Raw genomic sequence first — 19,201 nt, 5'->3', positions numbered from 1 at the left:
GATGATTCTATAAGAGATAATAAATTTAGATTCTCTATTGATTACCATATAGCTTAACTCCTTCCTTAGTGGCTTGTTGCCACTAACCACCAACTCAAAAGGTGATCCCACCTAGAAAAAAAAAATCTTAATTAATGAATACACATTAATGACAAAAGAGTACAATTATATTGTAATTAAAAGTGACTGCACCCATTACCTTTATATTTTCATCTCTCATTTTTAGTTGGATGTATGCTTTACTGGGAGACTTAAACATACCATGAACTGCCATGCTACTCACACTGTTAAGAAAAGAGGCCTATAACAAAAGAAAAGGGAGCTATAAATTTTCATCCTTAGTAACACCCTGAGAAAAAATACTATCTGTTTTACAATTCCTGAAAGGCAAATGCACTTTTCCTTTTTTCTCTCATAGGAAAAATCTGTTCCCCAGCCATTGGCTCTTCATCATTTTATAGCTTATACTGTAAAGAAAGTGACAGCTTTAAAACACAGAAGAGGGTCTTCATCACCATGATCTAAGAGGAAAAAGTGTAGTCCTAATTTATTTCAGAAACAAAAGCATATTATCGGGAAACTCTGTGAGAAGAGAGAACAAAATGAGAAAGGACTCCTTTCCTTCTCTCCACAACACACAGTCCATTTACAAGCAAGAAATCATATCAGCCCATGTGATCTACCAATAGTGTGAAACTCAAAGGGCCAAACGTGTGGCAGAACCAAGTAACGAAAAGAAAGATATCAAGAATGGTTGGGGGTGGGGGGATCTCAGATGAGCCACTCTGAGAAGGAACTCAGCAAAAGAGTGTAGGTTTAAAAAAACATTTTCCTTTTTCATTTCAGCTTCTGCCAAAATACACTTCCAAATGATTGAAAACCAATCTAGGCTGGAATTTGGGGAGCTTCTTCATCATACCTTCAGATTGCTATATTTTACTGTGCTCTTCAGAATGAATTTATAAGGAAGCATTTCGTCTACCCCTCACCCACTGTTATTACTTTTAACACTCCCCCATTTTTTAAAATAGAAACATGTGTCTACTTCCTACTTCCTGTGCACTTTGACTTCTAATAGGTTGAGTGCCTACCACGAGATTACAATTTTAATGATGTTGTTGCAGTAACATAATGATGAGAAACAGATGGCACCTCCAACTGTAGCTCATTGGAATCATCCAGGATTGGGAATTCAATTTTAAAGATTCCATTTTGAGGGACAGTATAATTTATGATCTGGACAGCTTCTAGTTCCTGGTTCCTGCTGCCCCATCTGCTCCAGTACTCGGAAGAGTTTTTCTGTGTCACTGTTATAACTACATTATTTCTTCTTTCTTCAAAAGTCAGTCGATTGCCATCAGCACGGGTTACCTTCACCTAATTGTCAAAACACAACAGTTTAAAAACGGGTAACAAGAAAAATAAAGAATTGAAGTTCAGCTGAATCTAGTTCCCATCTGTGCTACTCCCATGAAACTGAACTCTCAAAAACTGTTGGCAGTACCCTAACCTCCAGATGAAGCACTCTCTCTAGATAGCATCCAACACTACTGACCATTCCCTTCTTGATATTATTGCTTCTCTTGCCTTCCATGGTTCCACAACTGCCTTCTTTGTTCCAAAGCCCCCTTTCTGCATCCTCACAGTGTCCTTTTGGGTTCCTCCCTCCTTTCCCTAAATTGGGGAATTTGTCAAGGTCAAATTACCAGTTATCTGTGCTTCTCTTTTTCTCAAAGACCTCATCCCTCTTACTGCTTTCCTCACCTTGCTCTGGAGCTCATACTCAAAACCTCCAAGTTCTACTTGCAGGAAATTTCTACTTGTATATCCCTGTCACCCCAAATTCAGCACATCTATAACTGAGCAACCATCTTGCCTCTTCTATTTTTGCTAACACCACAATTCTGCCGACTTAACATCTCTGGATTTCCCCCTCCCTCTTCCCACCTCCCAAATCCAATAAACACCGAGTCTTATACTTCTCTCTTGCATCCTCTCCACTTGCACATCCATCCCCTTGAGGCTACTCAACACCTCACTCCTGGGCTACAGCCATCCTCCCGCACATAGCCTGATCGGTCTCCCTGGAATACTGCTGTCACCATACCCCTCCAACGTTCATAAGGCACCTAGGCTCTTCATTGACTAAAGCATAAAGTTCAAAAACATGCATGTGCCATTTAGGATCCTCTACAACTCCCCCCACTTCACCCCCTGTTTTCACTCTCACCACTCCAGGACACAAACTCCCTGCTACAATTGAACTGATCCGGGGGAAGGCACCTGAACTTGAGAAGCAAGGCTCTCACCTGTGTCTCAGTTCATCTCGCTCTCCATCTCCCACCCCTACACCAAACATTTAAAATCCTACTGATCTTTTGGGGTGCCTGGGTGTCTCAGTCAGTTAAGCATCTGACTTCAGCTCAGGTCATGATCTCACAGTTTGTGAGTTTGAGCCCTGCATCGGGCTCTGTGCTGACAGCTCAGAGCCAGGAGCCTGCTTCAGATTCCCTCTCTCTGTCCTTCCCCTGCTCACAATCTGTCTCTCTCTCTCTCTCAAAAACAAAATAAATACTTAAAAAATATTTTAAAAATAAAATAAAATCCTACTGATCTTTTAACAAATAGCTTACATCTTCCCCTTCCATAAAGCATCCTTTAATGACCCTCATCCCTATCCCAAGGACAACTCTTCCTCCCCAAACTCTCAATGTTTCACTCTATTCATTTGGAAGTTACCATTTGCAGCCTCAAGGGGTTTTTTCTTACCTTTTCAAACTAAATTATATGATCATTGAAATCAGGAATTATCTAAAACTTCTCTTGATCCATTCAACAAGAAGAGAGAGCTTCTTTCTTTAAACCAGAGATCAGCAAACTATGGTGGGCAGGGAGGCCAAATCCAGTCTTTTTGTAAATAAAGTTTTATTAGACACAGCCACCCTCATTTGGTTACAAAGTAGTTACGGCTGCTTTCATGCTACAATGGCAGGGTTAGTATCTGTCACAGAGATAATATGTCCCACAAAGCTAAAAAATATTTACTATCTAGCCCTTTGCAGAAGAAGTTTGCCAGCCCCTGCTTTAAATCACTACAGAAATGGGGACACCTGAGTGGCTCAGTTGGTTAAGCATCTGACTTTGGCCAGGTCATGATCTTATGGTTCATGAGTTCAAGTCCCGCATCAGGCTCTGTGCTGACAGCTCGGAGCCTGGAGCCTACTTCGGATTCTGTGTCTCCCTCTCTCTCTGCCCCTCCCCCACTTGTGCTCTGTCTCTCTGTCTGTCTGTCTCTTTCTCTCTCTCAAAAAATAAACATTAAAAAAATTATTTAAATCACTACAGAAATGTATTCATGACATTGACATTATCCTGCCTTAAATCATTATTTGTCACCATCACAAAAACTGTGAATCCAGGGTAGGGACTGGGTTCTTCTTAATTCTGTAAGCCCCACCCAGCAACCTGCCTTGCACATTGCCAAAATTCACCTAATAAGTGTTAAATAATAATAATAATAATAATAATAAGTAGATTTAATAATTTTTAATGCAACATCTTTGCTAGAACTAAAATTAGTCATTATGAAAATCAAACTGAAATTGAAATATTTTTACTAACATCTAATTCTTTCTAGTAATTTATAAAAGCTTTGATGTAGCAATCCAAATCTAACTTAAATTGCTTATTAAAATTTTTTTGAGGAAAACACTTCTGTTGGAAACTACTTTTTTAGAAAACTTAGACAAAGTTCATTTGGGAGCAATTCTATATATTTCACATATCTAAAGGGGAAAAGTAATTTATCTACTTTGGGCTTAATTTTTTTGAAAAGCACTGAAAATATTATCTGCCATTCTATTTCATTAAACTGAACTTACTGCTTTAGATCATTAATAAACATGCCAACTTACAGTGGCTGTAAAGTTCAGAGATGGCTTCAAGACAGTAGCATAATCAAAAAACTCAATGATGTAATCATGTTGCTTGAAAAATACATTAGAGCTTGCATTTCTTGAGATACCTGTTTTGGAAATTGCACCATTTAGAAAGTAAATGTTACACTTCACGAACAGCTTCTATGCATCAAATTTCTCTATCTAAGCTACTTCTCCAAGAAGCTAAGGTATCAGGGCACAGAAGCCTCATTCCCATACTGGCTTGGCCATGAAGAGAACTATACAGTTCTATTACATCCTCCATGGACCCCTCCTGAGCGCCATTACTGCTATGTCCACCCACAACATGTACACTAAAAATGAAGGCCTTGACTGAATCACCTTTTGCTCTTTTGGAGTTTGGTGAAAGCTGTTGATAGCAACAGAAAGATCCAAGTAATTAACTCTTATTTTATTACTGAGAGAGAAAATTGCTCATGAGCAGACAAGAGCTCAGAAGATGTTAAATGATTAAGAAAAAACAAAACAAAACAGAAGATGGTTAGTCAGCTGAATAGTTTATGTAGTTTTCAGGTTGAAAAGAAAGAGCAGAAGTGGAGAAAATTACAAATACCTATTACATGTGGTTGAAAGATAGACTGTCATAGAAAATAAGTTCCCCTTCCTTATGAAAACATTCTGCAAGAGACATTAATTAATAGTCATGACACATTCAGCATTAAGTAGCATCTTTACAAAGGACCCCAAATGAATGTGCTAGTTATAATAAGAAGAGAGAAGAGCACCTTGTAAATAACTTTACCTTCGCTTCAAAGTCTACAAACCTGTAAGTGATTCTGTCACTGTGGCTAAAATTTCCACCGGCCCAGGGGAAGACAGATACATGTATTCAGAAAACCCTTCTGAAAAATCCATTACTTTCTTCATTTCTTCATCATTAAAAGAGAAGTTTGCAGATCCATTTATCTGTTTTGTTTAAAATAATTCAATTTTACTCTTCACTTTAGCAATTCAAATTTTAGAAATAAAACTCAAACTAAGTCACAAAAATTTGATAGTTCTGGTTCCATTTTAATCACTATAAAAGGGTAAATTCTCATTTGTCCAATGCTAGAAAACTCTTGATTTTATTACATTCAATTTTTTCTTAATTCAGTATTAAATCTTATTTCTATAAAAATTATCACTTATTGTGTTTCCCCATTTGAAGTTATAAGATCTCTGCAGAAGTTACCTTAAAATTTTTCGTAATATTTTTCTTCCTGCCCCAAAAGGATAAAGGTAAAAATGTAAGTGTTACATCTCCTTTCACTGGCTTCCCGTATGTATACCTGAAAAATAATAAATGGTTTTTTCTACATTTTCAACTTGATATTCTCAAAATAGCACATGAAAATATTACTTTCAACAGCATACACTGGCAATGCAACTTAAAAGAATTATATTTTTAGGGGCGCCTGGGTGGCTTGGTCGGTTAAGCGTCCGACTTCGGCTCAGGTCATGATCTCACGGTCCGTGAGTTCGAGTCCCGTGTCAGGCTCTGTGTCGACAGCTCAGAGCCTGGAGCCTGTTTCGGATTCTGTGTCTCCCTCTCTCTCTGCCCCTCCCCTGTTCATGCTCTGTCTCTCTCTGTCTCAAAAATAAATAAATGTTAAGAAAAAAAAATTTAAAAAAAAAAAAAAAAAAGAATTATATTTTTAAAGATACTCTCACTGCAAATTTTTAAAAGTAAACATAGCTTGGAATATCCTTAATAAATAGTGAACCTTGAAACTAAGTCTCCAAAATGAGAAGACTTTTAACTACAATACTTCAAAACCGTTCATAATACATACTTTACCTCTAACCATTTTAGAGACTCCAGAAAATCTAATCATAACTGCAAGTGACAGTTTCCTGTCCAAAGATCTTTTTTGAATCACGAAATGTTTTATTCCTATAAGTCTGAACTGGCCCATTAACTGTGTGCCCAGGACACGTCGCAGCTTTTGAACATTTTTAAATGTTAGTTGAAATTTCAATCGCCCAAGGCCCATTGTTGCACGTTCCGATATTAACCAGGAGGGTTTACTAGACCGAACATACTGGAGCACCAAAATATGCTCATGGCTATCAAAACTTGAATTTTTGCAGAAAAATGTAAAAGAAGAGTCATTTTCTTTACCCATAGTACCAAAATTATCTTCTTGAATCAACTCTCATCTCTGCTGCTTTACGTTCCATGTATTAATTTTATTCCTCTAATGATGGGAAATCTCTTCATGTGAAACAGAGAGGCAGTCTTTGGTAAACCATTTTACTGCCAGAAAGCTTTTTTTAAAATGTGTTTCCTGGGTTCCTTCCATCTCTATTGTGTAATAAATGCTCGGCCAAACACGGAAGTCAATTTTGCTTTGCACTCTATAAATCTAACAGTAAACTCCTGTTTCCTGAATCCATTAGTTGAACATGGAAACAGCCCCTCATCTGGATCAACTCAACTCAAAAGCCAATGGTAAAATATAGCACATTCCAAATTAAAGAGAATAAAATAAATCCATTTTCAAATGTATCACCCAAATGAAGACAGTAAAGTTAGTGGAAATCCTGCTCAGCAACTTCAGCACCAGTTCATTCATTCAAAAGAGAGTCCTCAAACGTAGTATCGCTTTGTGCCTTGTTAAAGACTAAATAAATGAATAACTAGGATACCGGGACATAATACTGTAAAAGAGTTATATCACATGATCGTACAGGGGGCTTGAAAATCCAGACATAATTTAAGGTATTCTCAGACACAAATTTTTTTTTTTGTTGTTTAAATGTCAAGCAGATTTAGCTTTCTACACCCTAAGTTAATCATAATAATTGGGAAACAAGGATACTGACAGTTATTGTCCTAAATAAATCTGGAAGCATTTGGAATAAACTAATGATTCAGAAAATAATAGTTTGGCAACATTTAAAAAAGCAAATCACACATATTCTAGGACCGTATCATTAACAAAACAAGGATTTTTTTTAAAAAGCCATAGGACAAAAGATTTACAAAATGATACATAAAAAATTGAGCCTATCAATTTTTCTCCCACTTTTTTTTCCATGTCATTTCCAGGATACAAATGTCTCAATTCATCAAATAATAAATACATTTAAATAAACTTTAGATTAAAGAATATTTTTTTAATTTTACTGTCTGCAGAATATACAGAAATAACTAGATGTGTGCTATGTTATTTTCTTTACAGTCCTCTAGAACTTTCTGTGGTTAGCAGAAAAGAGTCCATTATTTATTTTAATGAGGTGGGAATAGTGAGCAGATGTTCACATCAAAGCTAATAAACAAATGCAGATTTTTATTCATATCAATTAAAGATTTCAAAAGAAAAAAAAAAAAAGACTGTTAACCTTCTCTGGGAAATTTCCAGCAATGCTCTTTACATTAACTATGCCTCGATGGGACAGATGGCTACTAGCAAAAGAAAGCCCAAACTGTTTAGCATCTGCTCATAGGATCATCATCCCCATCATCATTTCCATCTTTTCTGGGACACAGTATTTATAGAATAGGCCTATGCCAATTTTTATAGACTGATAAAAGACTCAGCTGGTCAAAAGATTTCCTTAATCTGTTGCAAAGATATACAGTATATCCTCAATGTGAATGTAAGCCAGCCTCCCACAATTATGTAAGCCAATTCCTTGCAACAATCTCTTAATATATATCTTCTACTGGCTCTACTTTTCCGGTCGAACCTTGGCTGATACGCATACTAACGAAAATGATGTGAGTACAATGTGGTGAATGCTAAAGAAATACTAGGGGCCATCACTATGGTCATGCTGTTCTCAGGCATTAGTATTTCAAAGAGGCTTAACAAACAAGAATCAGGATAAAACTACAAGGGTTCTTTTTTTTTTTTAATCTAATTGGTTTTATTAAGCGATTCATGAATCAGCAGCATCCCCTCTAGCAAGTAAAGAGATGCTCCTGTAAGGGTTCTTACTACACTAGCGGGGAGGAGGGTGTCAAGAGACCCACACTCCCTAAAATTATATATAAAACTTTCTGAAGAGTTAGCAGAGTTTAAGAATCACTGTTCTAACTGATTGTAGTGAATCCCTGGCACAGCCCTTGGAAAACCAGAAACAGAAGCAAAGAAGGCATCCATACTCAACCTAATCCGCAAGGACCCTGATGGTCTGTGTAGATTTGTACTCACTGTTTTATAAACACTAGTCAAGAAACTCAAAATAAAACCCAGACAGAATCCTTAGCCTTTAGCTAAGATCAAGGGCAGGATAATAATTATGTAAAATGCAGGCATTTATGTGTTTTCTAAACCATAAGTCCATCCATGGTACCCAAATTCATATTGCAAGCCACCTCTTAGTTGAACACAGGCAGAAAACTAAGTTGTATATAAATTGTAGACACATTTTTGCCTTTGTGTGTTGCATGGTTTTCACGTGGTTTTTTTTGACAAATAAAATCTGAAGCAGAGGTCCTCAGAATGTTTTGTCTGTGGGCTGCTTCCACAGGAGACTCACGCCCATCATTGCCACTGTCACAAATCCTCACCAAGAGAGGAATATGGTGATGAGCAAGCAGTAAGAGGGAGTCTAGTGTCTATGAGATATTACAAATAAAGTCTGAAACTAAATACATTTCAGAAACCAAAGCACAGCTACTGACCCATCAAAAGTGAGAGCTACAGAAGGTCAGTCCTGGAATAAGCCCAGCCCACACACTTTTTGAGAACCACTAGTCTGGGACTCTGAGGATGCTTTTTGCCTTAGTAAAACGAAATGCGATCTGTCCGAGCCACCGGATCAAAATCATGAGCGCCATGATACATCTGTCATATGGCGGGGGGGGGGGGGGGGGGGGGGGGGTTGGAATCTCTCTGTGTACATCTGCTGAAATGATGAGGAGTGTGAACTATTTACTCATTTGCTAACTGCAATAAGACAACCAAATCCCTCCCCCATGATTCAACCTCCATTGTTGATAGAAAAAAAAAAAAAAATTAGGATTTAAGAAGAGGTAGGGTGCCTAGATGGCTCAGTTGTTATGCATGTGACTTGGGCTCAGGTCATGCATGATCTCACTGTTCATGAGTTTGAGTCCACATCAGGTGAGCTCGAGCCCCACTTTGGGTGAGTCCCACTTCTCTCTTTCTCTCTCCCTGTCTCCCTCTCTCTCTCTGCCCCTGGCTCACTTGCACCCTCTCTCTCTATCAAAAAAGAAAAAAAAAAAAAAAAAAGAAGTAAGTAGGAGGGCCTGGGTGGCTCAGTCAGTTGAGCATCTGACTTTGGCTCAGGTCATAATCTCAGTCTCACAGGGTTTGAGCCCTGCATCAGGCTCTGTGCTGACAGCTCAGAGCTTGGAGCCTGTTTCGTGTTCTGTGTCTCCCTCTCTCTCTCTGCTCCTTCCCTGCTTGTGCTCTGTCTCTGTCCTTCAAAAATAAATAAACATTAAAAAAAAATTTTTTTTAAAAGAAGAGGTAAGTAGCCTCTATCCTCTATGTCAGCTGAATTAAGAATAAAGATACAACTTTCTTTTTTAATCTGGAACAATCTATAATATAGATCCCCTGACTCATCTGAGAAAGACAGTTGTTCATGGGAAATATTTTAGGACTGGATCAGCTTGGAAGCAGACAGATGGGTGCAAAGAACTGTGCAGACATGTTCCATGCTTAATTATTTAATACAGATATTTGTTTCCTGCCCATTGGGGTATTTTAATAAGCAGAACATTGTGCTAACACTCTGGAGTATATAATGAGCTCTCTGTCAGACAGTTTTATAAGAGCATTATCCATAAAAAAAAATGATACTTACTTTGCTGTGACAGTACCATTTAAGCTCTTAGAATTCAAAGAACAGTATAATGGTGTCTGCAAAGTAACTTCAAATTTTGGTAATACTGGAAAAGAGAAGCAAGGATAAATATCTTAATCTATTTTACTATCATTTTTAGCTTAACAAAATAAAGACTAAATAGTTCTAAAGGAGTCAACAATCCGTACTCTTTGAACCTAGATTCCTTAGAATCCAAACACACATTAACACAGATGAAAAGCACTGCAGTTCACCCTTACAAGGCTGGTGATGGACAGTGACAGTGGGGGCCAGTTGGTGAGGACGCTTGTGTCAGTGGAAGCTTCTCATCAATAGAATCTAAATTGTATCCAGAACCCTAGATGCTAAGGCTCTGAATGCTGGGAGACCAGGCATTCATTCAACCATCACCCATCAGTGCTGCCTTACGGTGTATTAAAATACTTGCACATCACATGTGCTTCTACCACAGCCCCTTCCCTAGGACCATTCTCCAACTTGGTTACTAAAAGCACATCTTGGGGCCTCAAGACTCTCCCTCTACGTGTGCTACATATGCAGCCATGCAGAATCTTTATTTTTTGAGGCAATCAAAGGCAAATCTTGTGACAATCTAATGTAATGAATTGCTATGAAGAGAAAGTTATGTAGTAGAATTTCTAAGTTAATCACTAAGATATAGCTACAAAGTAATGATGCTTCCTGTGTGACAGTGATTCCTTTTGGCAATCCCAAAGCTAAAAACCTCCACTTTGGTCAGCTTTATATAATCAAGATATGAGATATTTTACAAATACGAACACTATTTGATATAAAGCATACCATCAGAGTAAAAAAAATTTTGTATCCTTCCAGTCTAATAGAAATGTTTTTCTCTAACTTCACTAGCTATGAAGAAGAAATAGATCAGTCTCATTACAAAGCATCCCACCATTCAATTAATATAAGAAAAGTATCAAGGAGACCAATGCATCAACAATATAGATCAGACCTCCAGCTCCAAACCAGGCCAAAGGCCCTTAGTCTGTCAAGAAAGCCAAAAAAGGCCAGGAAAGCCAAAAGAGCCACACGATCCTCTCAGAAGTGGAATTTCCTTAGAATAAAGAATTCTGATGTCCCCTCCTCAAACATCATAGGTTGGCAATCAATTCCCCACCTCTATCATATCCAATTCAACAACATATAACCACCCAGCACCACCTCTATGTGAAATGAAAATAGCCTAGGGGCGCCTGGGTAGCTCAGTTACTTACGCCTCAGACTTTTGATACAGGCTTAGGTCATGATCTCACAGCTCTTGGGTTTGAGCCCCACGTTGGGCTCTGTGCTGACAGTGCAGAGCCTGCTCGGGATTCTCTTTCCCTCTTTCTCTGCCCTTCCCCTGCTTCCTCTCTCTCTCTCTCTCAAAATAAATAAACATTTTTTAAAAATAAAAAATAAAGTTAAAAAATAGTCTATAAAAACCTTGGCCACCTCTGATTTATTCTTTTAGGTCAGGGCTCTCCAAAATAAATAAAATGTGAGCCACGTATAATTTTAAATTTCTAGTAGCCACATTTAAGAAGTAAAAAGAAGCAGGTTAAGTTAATTTTTGTAACATTTTATTTAATGCCACATGCCGAAAATATTATCATTTCAACATGTACTCGATATAAAAAGTTATTATTAATGAGCTCTTTTCCTTTCTTCTTTTTGTACTAAGTCTTCAAAATTTGGTCTTTTACCCACTTAGAGCACATCTCCACTTGGACTAGCCACACTTCAAGCACTCAATAGCTACATGTGGTAAGTGACCCCCAAAGTGAACAACACAGTTACAGATTAGGGGGCAGTAAATGATAACCAGCATGAGCTAAGAATAGTTTTTACATTTTTAATTTGTTGGAAAAAATCAAAAGACAAATATTTTATGACGTGAAAATTATAGGAAAATTTAATTTCTGTGTCTATAAATAAAATTTTTCTAGATCACAGCCACATTCACTCACATATTGTTATGGTTGCTTCCTGCTGCAATAGCAAAGTTGAATAGTTATGACAGAGACCTATGGCCCACAAAACCTATTACTATTTGGCCCTTCTTTTTTTTTTAAGTTTTATTTATTTTTGAGAGAGAAAGCATTAGCAGGGGAGGGGCAGAGAGAGAGGGAGACAGAGAATCCTAAGTAGGCTGTGCGCTGACAGCAGAGAGCCCAATGCAGGGCTTGAACTCACGTACCGTGAGGCTCTGACCTGAGTTGAAGTCGGACACTTGTCCGACTGAGCCATTCAGGCGCCCCAATATCTGGCCCTTTCTAGAAAAAAAAAATTTGCTGACCCCTGTTCTAGGGGATCATGAGACTTAGGAAGTGACAGTGCTATATAAGATATGTGGAGCCTGAGCCACAAAAGTGTAAACAAACTACTTTCCAGAATTTCTATTCCCTGAATGAGACACAATGTCAAAAAGTGACACAAATCAAATGAAAAAGCTCATGTGTAACCTCAAAATAGCCATTCAAGTTATAACTAATAGTGAGATCCTATACTTTCATGCTCATCTTTCCTTCCCCTCCAACCACCAACGAAATAGTTGGGCCACACTGTTTTTATCTGTGCATGACTGTGATATAAACATGACAGCTGCAAGAAGAGTATTTACTCAAATTAAACAGTTTTACCAATTGGCAAAACAGATTTACCAATTAAACAGATTGTCTTTACCAAAGCTGACCAAATGAAAAATATGGGAAATAACTAATGTTATGTTTTTAAAAATTACAAATCTTTAAATATGTTAAGATCACAACCAAGTACAAAAAAGAAAAATTATGCATAAGAGAGACCATATAATGAGACTATAGGTGATCTGTTTCCTACTTTTTTTTCTTTACAACGACCTTTTATATCTTTTAAAAAAGAAAAAAAATAAATTAGGTCTGTAAGAAACACCAGGATTTTACTTTCACTAGGATTTTTACTTTAAATAACATATCTCTTAGAAATTTCTCTTATCTCTGTGAAAAGTAACAAATATTTTTTTCCTTCAAAATAAACTGAAGAACTCTTACCATATTCTGAAACCTGAAATGATTGATAATATGTCTGGTCCTATTGGGAGGAAGAAAAAAAAAGACAAGAAAACATGTGAGTTCTTATTTACTTATTTTGCTTGCTTACTTACCTGTATTAAAAAGATTCAGAAAATTATTTTTAACTGTGTTTATAATGATTTAATGAGCAAAACAGTTTATTTTAATTTCTGGAAGTTTATTTTTAGTCATCCACAACATGAAGCCTATGAGATTTCTTGATTTTTTCTTGTCAATTTACTATCATAAAAAGATGGCCTGTTTCGGGGCACCTGGGTGGCTCAGTCGGTTAAGCATCCAAACTCGGCTCAGGTCATGATCTCATGGTCTGTGGGTTTGAGTCGCACGTCAGGCTCTGTGCTGAAAGCTCAGAGCCTGAAGCCTGCTTTGGATTTTGTGTCTCCCTCTCTCTCTGCTACTCCCCTCAAAAAATAAATAAATAAATATTACAAAAAAATTATTTTAAAAAAATGACCTACCTATATTTCACTGCATTTGAACAAATTGCTTAATTTGACTTCCATCATTTGTAAAATGAACACTAAATTAGATAGTTTAGGAATTTACGAAGCAAGAATAACACATGTCAAACTATGACTTCAGATTTGTTCTGAATATAACTCTCAAAAAAAAATCAATGTATAAAGTTACACATAATTCAAGTATTTACACATAATCAAAAATACAAAATCATCATGGGCCAACATCTTCTACCTTTCAAATTCCTTGGATTATTTTCTAATCCAACTCCTAAAACACTGCATTCTACCCTATTTTAACAAATATTGTTAATTATTTCCTTTTCCAAGATCAACAAGAAAACATGTGGCCTATTATTATATCATTTTTTCTAATTCCCCATATTTCTGTACACTCTAAATCTATGATTAACACATTAAATAGAACCTCTTCAAAATAGCTAAGGAGTTCCAAAAATAAAATTTGTATTCTAGGGTTGCCTGAGTAGCTTAGTCAGTTAAGCATACAACTGTTGATTTTGGCTCAGGTCATGATCTCACAGTTATGAGATCAAGCCCCACATAGGGCTCCATGCTGAACGTGGGCCTGCTTGGGATTCTCTCTCTCTGCCCCTTCCCCACTCATATACAAGGGCCCGCACACTATCTCTCTCAAAATAAATAAACTTAAAAAAAAATTGTATTCTAAATCTGATTCCCTATGTTTATCAAAGCAAATACACAGATGCAGCTACAAAATACTAGTTTTTTAAAAATCATCCTTGGTTAATCAAGCAACCGTACACCAAGTTGTTTCTTAATCCTAAAAGATGGATAGAGTTCATTGCAAAGTATAAAACAAATGTAACTACTTATATGCTAACAAAATAACTGTCTGAAACTTGGTTTTGATGATATCACTTAAAGTAGATCCCTAATCTTTGACAAAGCAGGAAATGACACCCAACGGAAAAAAGACAGTCTCCAACAAATGGTGCTGGGAAAACGGGATGGCGACATGCAGAAGAATGAAACTGGACCACTTTATTACATCATACACAAAAATAAATTCAAAATGGATGAAAGACCTACATGTGACACAGGAAACCATCAAAATCCTAGATGAGGACAGGCAGCCAACTTCGCCAGAGGCAAGAGAACAAAAGCAAACATGAATTATTGGGACCTCATCCAGATAAAAAGCTTCTGCACAGTGAAGGAAACAACCAACAAAACTAAAAGGCAACCAACAGAATGGGAGAAGATATTTGCAAATGACATATCAGATAAAGGGTTAGTATCCAAAATCCATAAAGAACTTATCAAACTCAACACCCAAAAAACAAATAATCCAGTGAAGAAATGGGCAGAAGACATGAATAAACACTTTTCCAAAAAAGACATCCAGATGGCCAACAGACACATGAAAAGATGCTCAACATCACTCATCATAGGGAAATACAAGTCAAAAGCACAATGAGATACCACCTCACACCTCTCAGAATGGCTAAAATTAATAACTCAGGAAACAACAGATGCTGGCAAGAATGCAGAGAAAGGGGAACACTCTTGCACTGTTGATGGGAATGCAAACTGGTGCAGCCACTCTGGAAAACAGAATAGAGGTTTCTCAAAAAATTAAAAATAGAACTACCCTATGATCTAGCAATTGCAGTCCTAGGTATTTACCCAAAGGATTAAAAAAATACAGATTCAAAGGGGTACATGCACCCTGATGTTTACTGCAGCATTATCAACAACAGCCAAACTACCAAAAGAGCCCAAGTGTCCACCAACTAAAGAATGGATAAAGAAGATCTGGTATATATATATATATATATATATATATATATATATATATATATGTGTATGTATGTGTGTATATATATATATATATATATATGCACGCACAATGGACTATTACTTAGCCATCAAAAACAATGAAATCTTGCCATTTGCAACAATGTAGATCGAGTTAGAGTGTATTATGCTAAGGAAAATAAGTCAGTCAGAGAAAAATACCATATGATTTCACTCCTATGTGTAATTTAAGAAACAAAACAGATGAACATATGGGAAAGTGGGAAAGAGAAGAAAGGGAAACAAACCATAAGAGACTCTTAATGATAGAGAACAAGCTGAGGGTTGACAGAGGGAGGGAGGTAGGAGATAGGGTAGATGGGTGATGGGTGCTAAGAAGGGCACTTACTACAATAAGCATTTGGTGTTATAAGTAAGTGATGAATCACTGAATTCTGCTACTAAAACCAGTATTGTCCTGTATGTTAACTAAATAGAATTTAAATTTAAAAAATAATAATAAATAAAAATAAAAGGAAAAAAACAAATTTTCATTTACTTAAAAAAAATAATAATAAATAAAGTAGATCCCAAAGAAATTGTGTTGATCAAAGTCTTAATAATCTACAGATTTGTGGCTTGTATTTTAAATTGTTTTCATGCCCTATATAGGAATGTTATAAAATACATGTATTTAGTTCAGTTATAAATTCTAATTTCTCATCCTCAAAAATCAAATCAAGAAGGTGATCTACCTGTATTGCCTATTTTACTTACAAACATAAGAAATCTAGTCCTTAGGGGTGCCTGCATGGTTCAGTTGGTTGAGCATCTGACTCCTCATTTGGGCCAAGGTCATGATCCCAGTTTCATGGGATCAAGCCCCTCATCTGGCTCTGTGCTGAGCATGGAGCCTGCTTAAGATGCTCTCTCTCTCCCTCTGCCCCTCTCCCCGACTCGTGTTCTCTCTCTCTACGTCTCTCTCTCTCTCTCTAAAATTAAAAAAAAAATTTTTTAAAGAATTCTAGTCTTTAATTTTTGCTTTATTACTAAGGTCAGCAGGTGAGTCTACAGAATAAGTAATTTTATAACGATGATGTCTCTGTCAAGTTAAATATATCGCAAACACTAAGTGAGTACTACATGAAAAATACTACATGAGGCTATGTAAAGACAAATTACAGTCCTCAGCATAGGAGTGTCAATTGAGAGATGGAGATACACATAGTAAAGAGCAATAATGCAAGACTGACAGTGTCCTGCAGTTTCATGCATTGTGCTTTGTCTCTTAGTCTCTCCTATGCTAGACCCACACATACTTCCATCTCTACTCATTTTCCAAGACATAGTTCAAATATTCCCTGAATCCCCAATCTAAAAGCAATCTCAGCACTCTAAGCCTCAATGTTCTTTAGTCCTTCCTTCTGTCCCTTTTTACCCTGTAAAAAGTGTATCATAAATAGGTATGTAGTTTATCTTCCTGAAAGTTCTTTGATGGCCAGCTTCATGCTGAATAATTTTTTATCCTTTATAGTTTACCCCATGAAGTGCCAACCCAACACAAGAGTTCTCTTGATACTCTTAAGGATCTTTCTGACTCCTTCCTTCCGTCCTTAGTGGTCCCTCTTTCTGCTCCCGAAATGTTGGCCCTACCCACCCTGAGCCCAATACTGTTCTAATTCTCCAGACCCTTAAGTGAGCTCATCAACTCTCATGGTTTTAACTGCCATCTCTATACTAAAGAAACCTAAATCTTTATCTCTAGCCTATACCTCAGCCCAAAGATTCAGACTCAAATCCACTTTCTGGACATTTCTATCCAAATGTCCTACAAAATGTCCTGGACTTCTTTAACTGCATTTAGCCTCCTCCAGGGACCTTTTCACCTTTCCCCATATTAGGTTAGATATGGTTCCCTCCCATAATAACTTGTATGTAACTCCATCATTTTACTTACCACAATACAATTATCTGCTTCATATCCATCTCCTATAACAGACTATGAAATTTTTGGGAACACAGCACCTATTCAGCATGCCTTCAAGGTTTGTTGAATGAATGTATGTATAAAATGAACAAATTGATTTTGTCCCTAGGCTGGTTCTTATGGGGCTCTTTAGATTGGCCTCAATTATCACACAGTATCTCCTGCCAGAAATTGAAATAACCTTCTCATATGAAGAATCAGACAACACTGACAAGACTCAGCCATTTGTGAAATGGCCCATAGAGTAACCTTAACTCTCCGCCTTGTGTCTGAAAGGAATATAAATGCCAAGTGGAAGAAGCCAACATCATGGAAACCTGGGGGGAAAAGGCAGCAAAAAAAAAAAAAGTGCTTCTTTTCACTATCATTTTAAATTGTTCCAATAAATCACAAAATCATTTTGTAACTAAGTGCTGACAGGGTGCTTTGTAGCAGATGAGGTTTTCCCAGGGTGTTTATAAGTGGTGAAATGCAAATCAAGAAATAAATTACTTTACTGTCCAAAGGGTTTGAAAAACAGAAAAATGGATTTTGTAATTTTCAACATATTGTCCATTAGGCAATCAGGTCATACCAATTTCCACAATGAGTTGTTATTTTTATTAAATATTTTTATAAAACATATAATCAGGAATGGTAGAAGATACTGAAACACTTAAAACTAATAGAAATTTATGTCATAAATAACCATAAAAACACTGATGCTGAGTACTTTCATAAGGATAAAAGAGATATGTGCAAACTTTTTCTATAAAGGGCCAGATAGGAAGCATTTTAGGCTTTACAAGCCCATATGGTCCCTGTTGCAACTATTCAACTGTGCACTGAGAAACAATGAGACTGTGTTCCAATAAAACTTTATTTACAAAAACAGACATTGGGCTGGATTTGGCCTGTAGGCCAAGGTTTGCGGAATGCTAGTCTAAAAAGTAAAATTGTTCTATGCTAATTCTAGCTGAACTAAATTGACTAACCTTAACTGAAAACATGGAGAAGAAAGAAAAGAAAAAAAAAAAAAAACAGAGCTTGTGTATGAAGCACAATTTCATTCACTAAATAATTTTCCTTCAGCTCCACAGAAACAATCTGATTCAAAATGAGTTTTCATGTTTATTCTAGCTCATCAAATATAGTTCGTGCTCATTCACTCTGCCAGCAACTAAAGGAGGCTGACCTGAAAGAGTAAACACTTGAGCAGCATGTCTTCTAAGCAAACACCTTTCCAGGTGCAAGAATACATGACTCATCCACATCTTCTCAGTTCCACTTGCCCCAGATGGTCACTGTTCCCTGGAGAAAGCACTCCCTTACAAAGCCCACTCTTAAGCACTTACATCCACTCTCGTAAGCCTGTCTCCATTAGACTTTCTAACCAAATTCTAAAGGAGAAATGGAAAAGAAGAAACAGGAGGTATTCTCAGTAATCTCTGTCATTTCTTTGTTCCCCTTATCCCTAAATCAATAATTTGTTGTGATGGTATATGTTATGAATATCAATCAAATGAAAGGGAAAAGAGAGAAAATACACTATTTTAACTAGTTCCTTTAAAATATGTTATGACTGTATGCAAATTAAAGATATGTGAATTGCTAAAAACATCTATTCTAGTTACAGAATTTCCCTTGTCTAACCACGAAGCCATCCAACTCTTGAGAGAGTTTCTATTTTTAATAAACTGGAAGGAATATGGCACACTATATGACCATTTAAAATATATATATATTAACATGCAGGCAAGCTTCTAGCAACTCTTGCTTCTCGAGTAAAAAGAAATGCCAGAAACAGAAGCAAGGATTTTTGTTTGCACATTTATGTTCATACATGATTGTTTAAGTTTCCCAAAAGTCTGCTTCAGCACTGATCTCCAGTGTCTGGATTTAATTTGTATTTAAAGGTTAAGAAAGGCACTGAACTTTCTAAATCCACACATAACAAATATAGAACTATTTCAGACTCAGTTTTGGTTTTGTCCCCCAAGACAATAGATGCCAACTATATCCACAGTCCCAAACAGGTGCAATTCTAGCACATAGGACTTGCAAAGGAGGTTTCCAAAAAACTAGTTTTGCAACACTTAACCAAAAGGGTCAAGATGGAAATTAACTAGAAAGGAATTTTAGGAGAAAGTTTTTGATGTGCTTTCACACATCAGTGGCAGT

At 36.8% G+C, this 19,201-nt stretch overlaps 1 protein-coding gene across 4 annotated transcripts in view; it reads right to left on the bottom strand.

Annotated features, from left to right (window-relative positions):
* The window catches only part of CD109 (CD109 molecule), a 176,008-nt gene that overhangs the window by 63,724 nt on the left and 93,083 nt on the right, over positions 1–19,201 (bottom strand). For all 4 annotated transcript variants that reach the window (XM_042939173.1, XM_042939171.1, XM_042939172.1 and 1 more), the window contains 8 exons: positions 12,776–12,815; positions 9,726–9,810; positions 5,134–5,230; positions 4,724–4,865; positions 3,915–4,024; positions 1,153–1,377; positions 200–301; positions 46–111 (listed from right to left, as the gene is read on the bottom strand). In XM_042939173.1, coding sequence (XP_042795107.1) covers positions 46–111; positions 200–301; positions 1,153–1,377; positions 3,915–4,024; positions 4,724–4,865; positions 5,134–5,230; positions 9,726–9,810; positions 12,776–12,815 — 867 coding nt within the window. The remainder of the gene's footprint in view (positions 1–45; positions 112–199; positions 302–1,152; positions 1,378–3,914; positions 4,025–4,723; positions 4,866–5,133; positions 5,231–9,725; positions 9,811–12,775; positions 12,816–19,201) is intronic.

Source organism: Panthera leo, chromosome B2 (genome assembly GCF_018350215.1).
Source record: "Panthera leo isolate Ple1 chromosome B2, P.leo_Ple1_pat1.1, whole genome shotgun sequence".
Taxonomy (NCBI): Eukaryota; Metazoa; Chordata; class Mammalia; order Carnivora; family Felidae; genus Panthera; species Panthera leo.
This window is presented reverse-complemented; position numbering and strand designations above follow the sequence as displayed.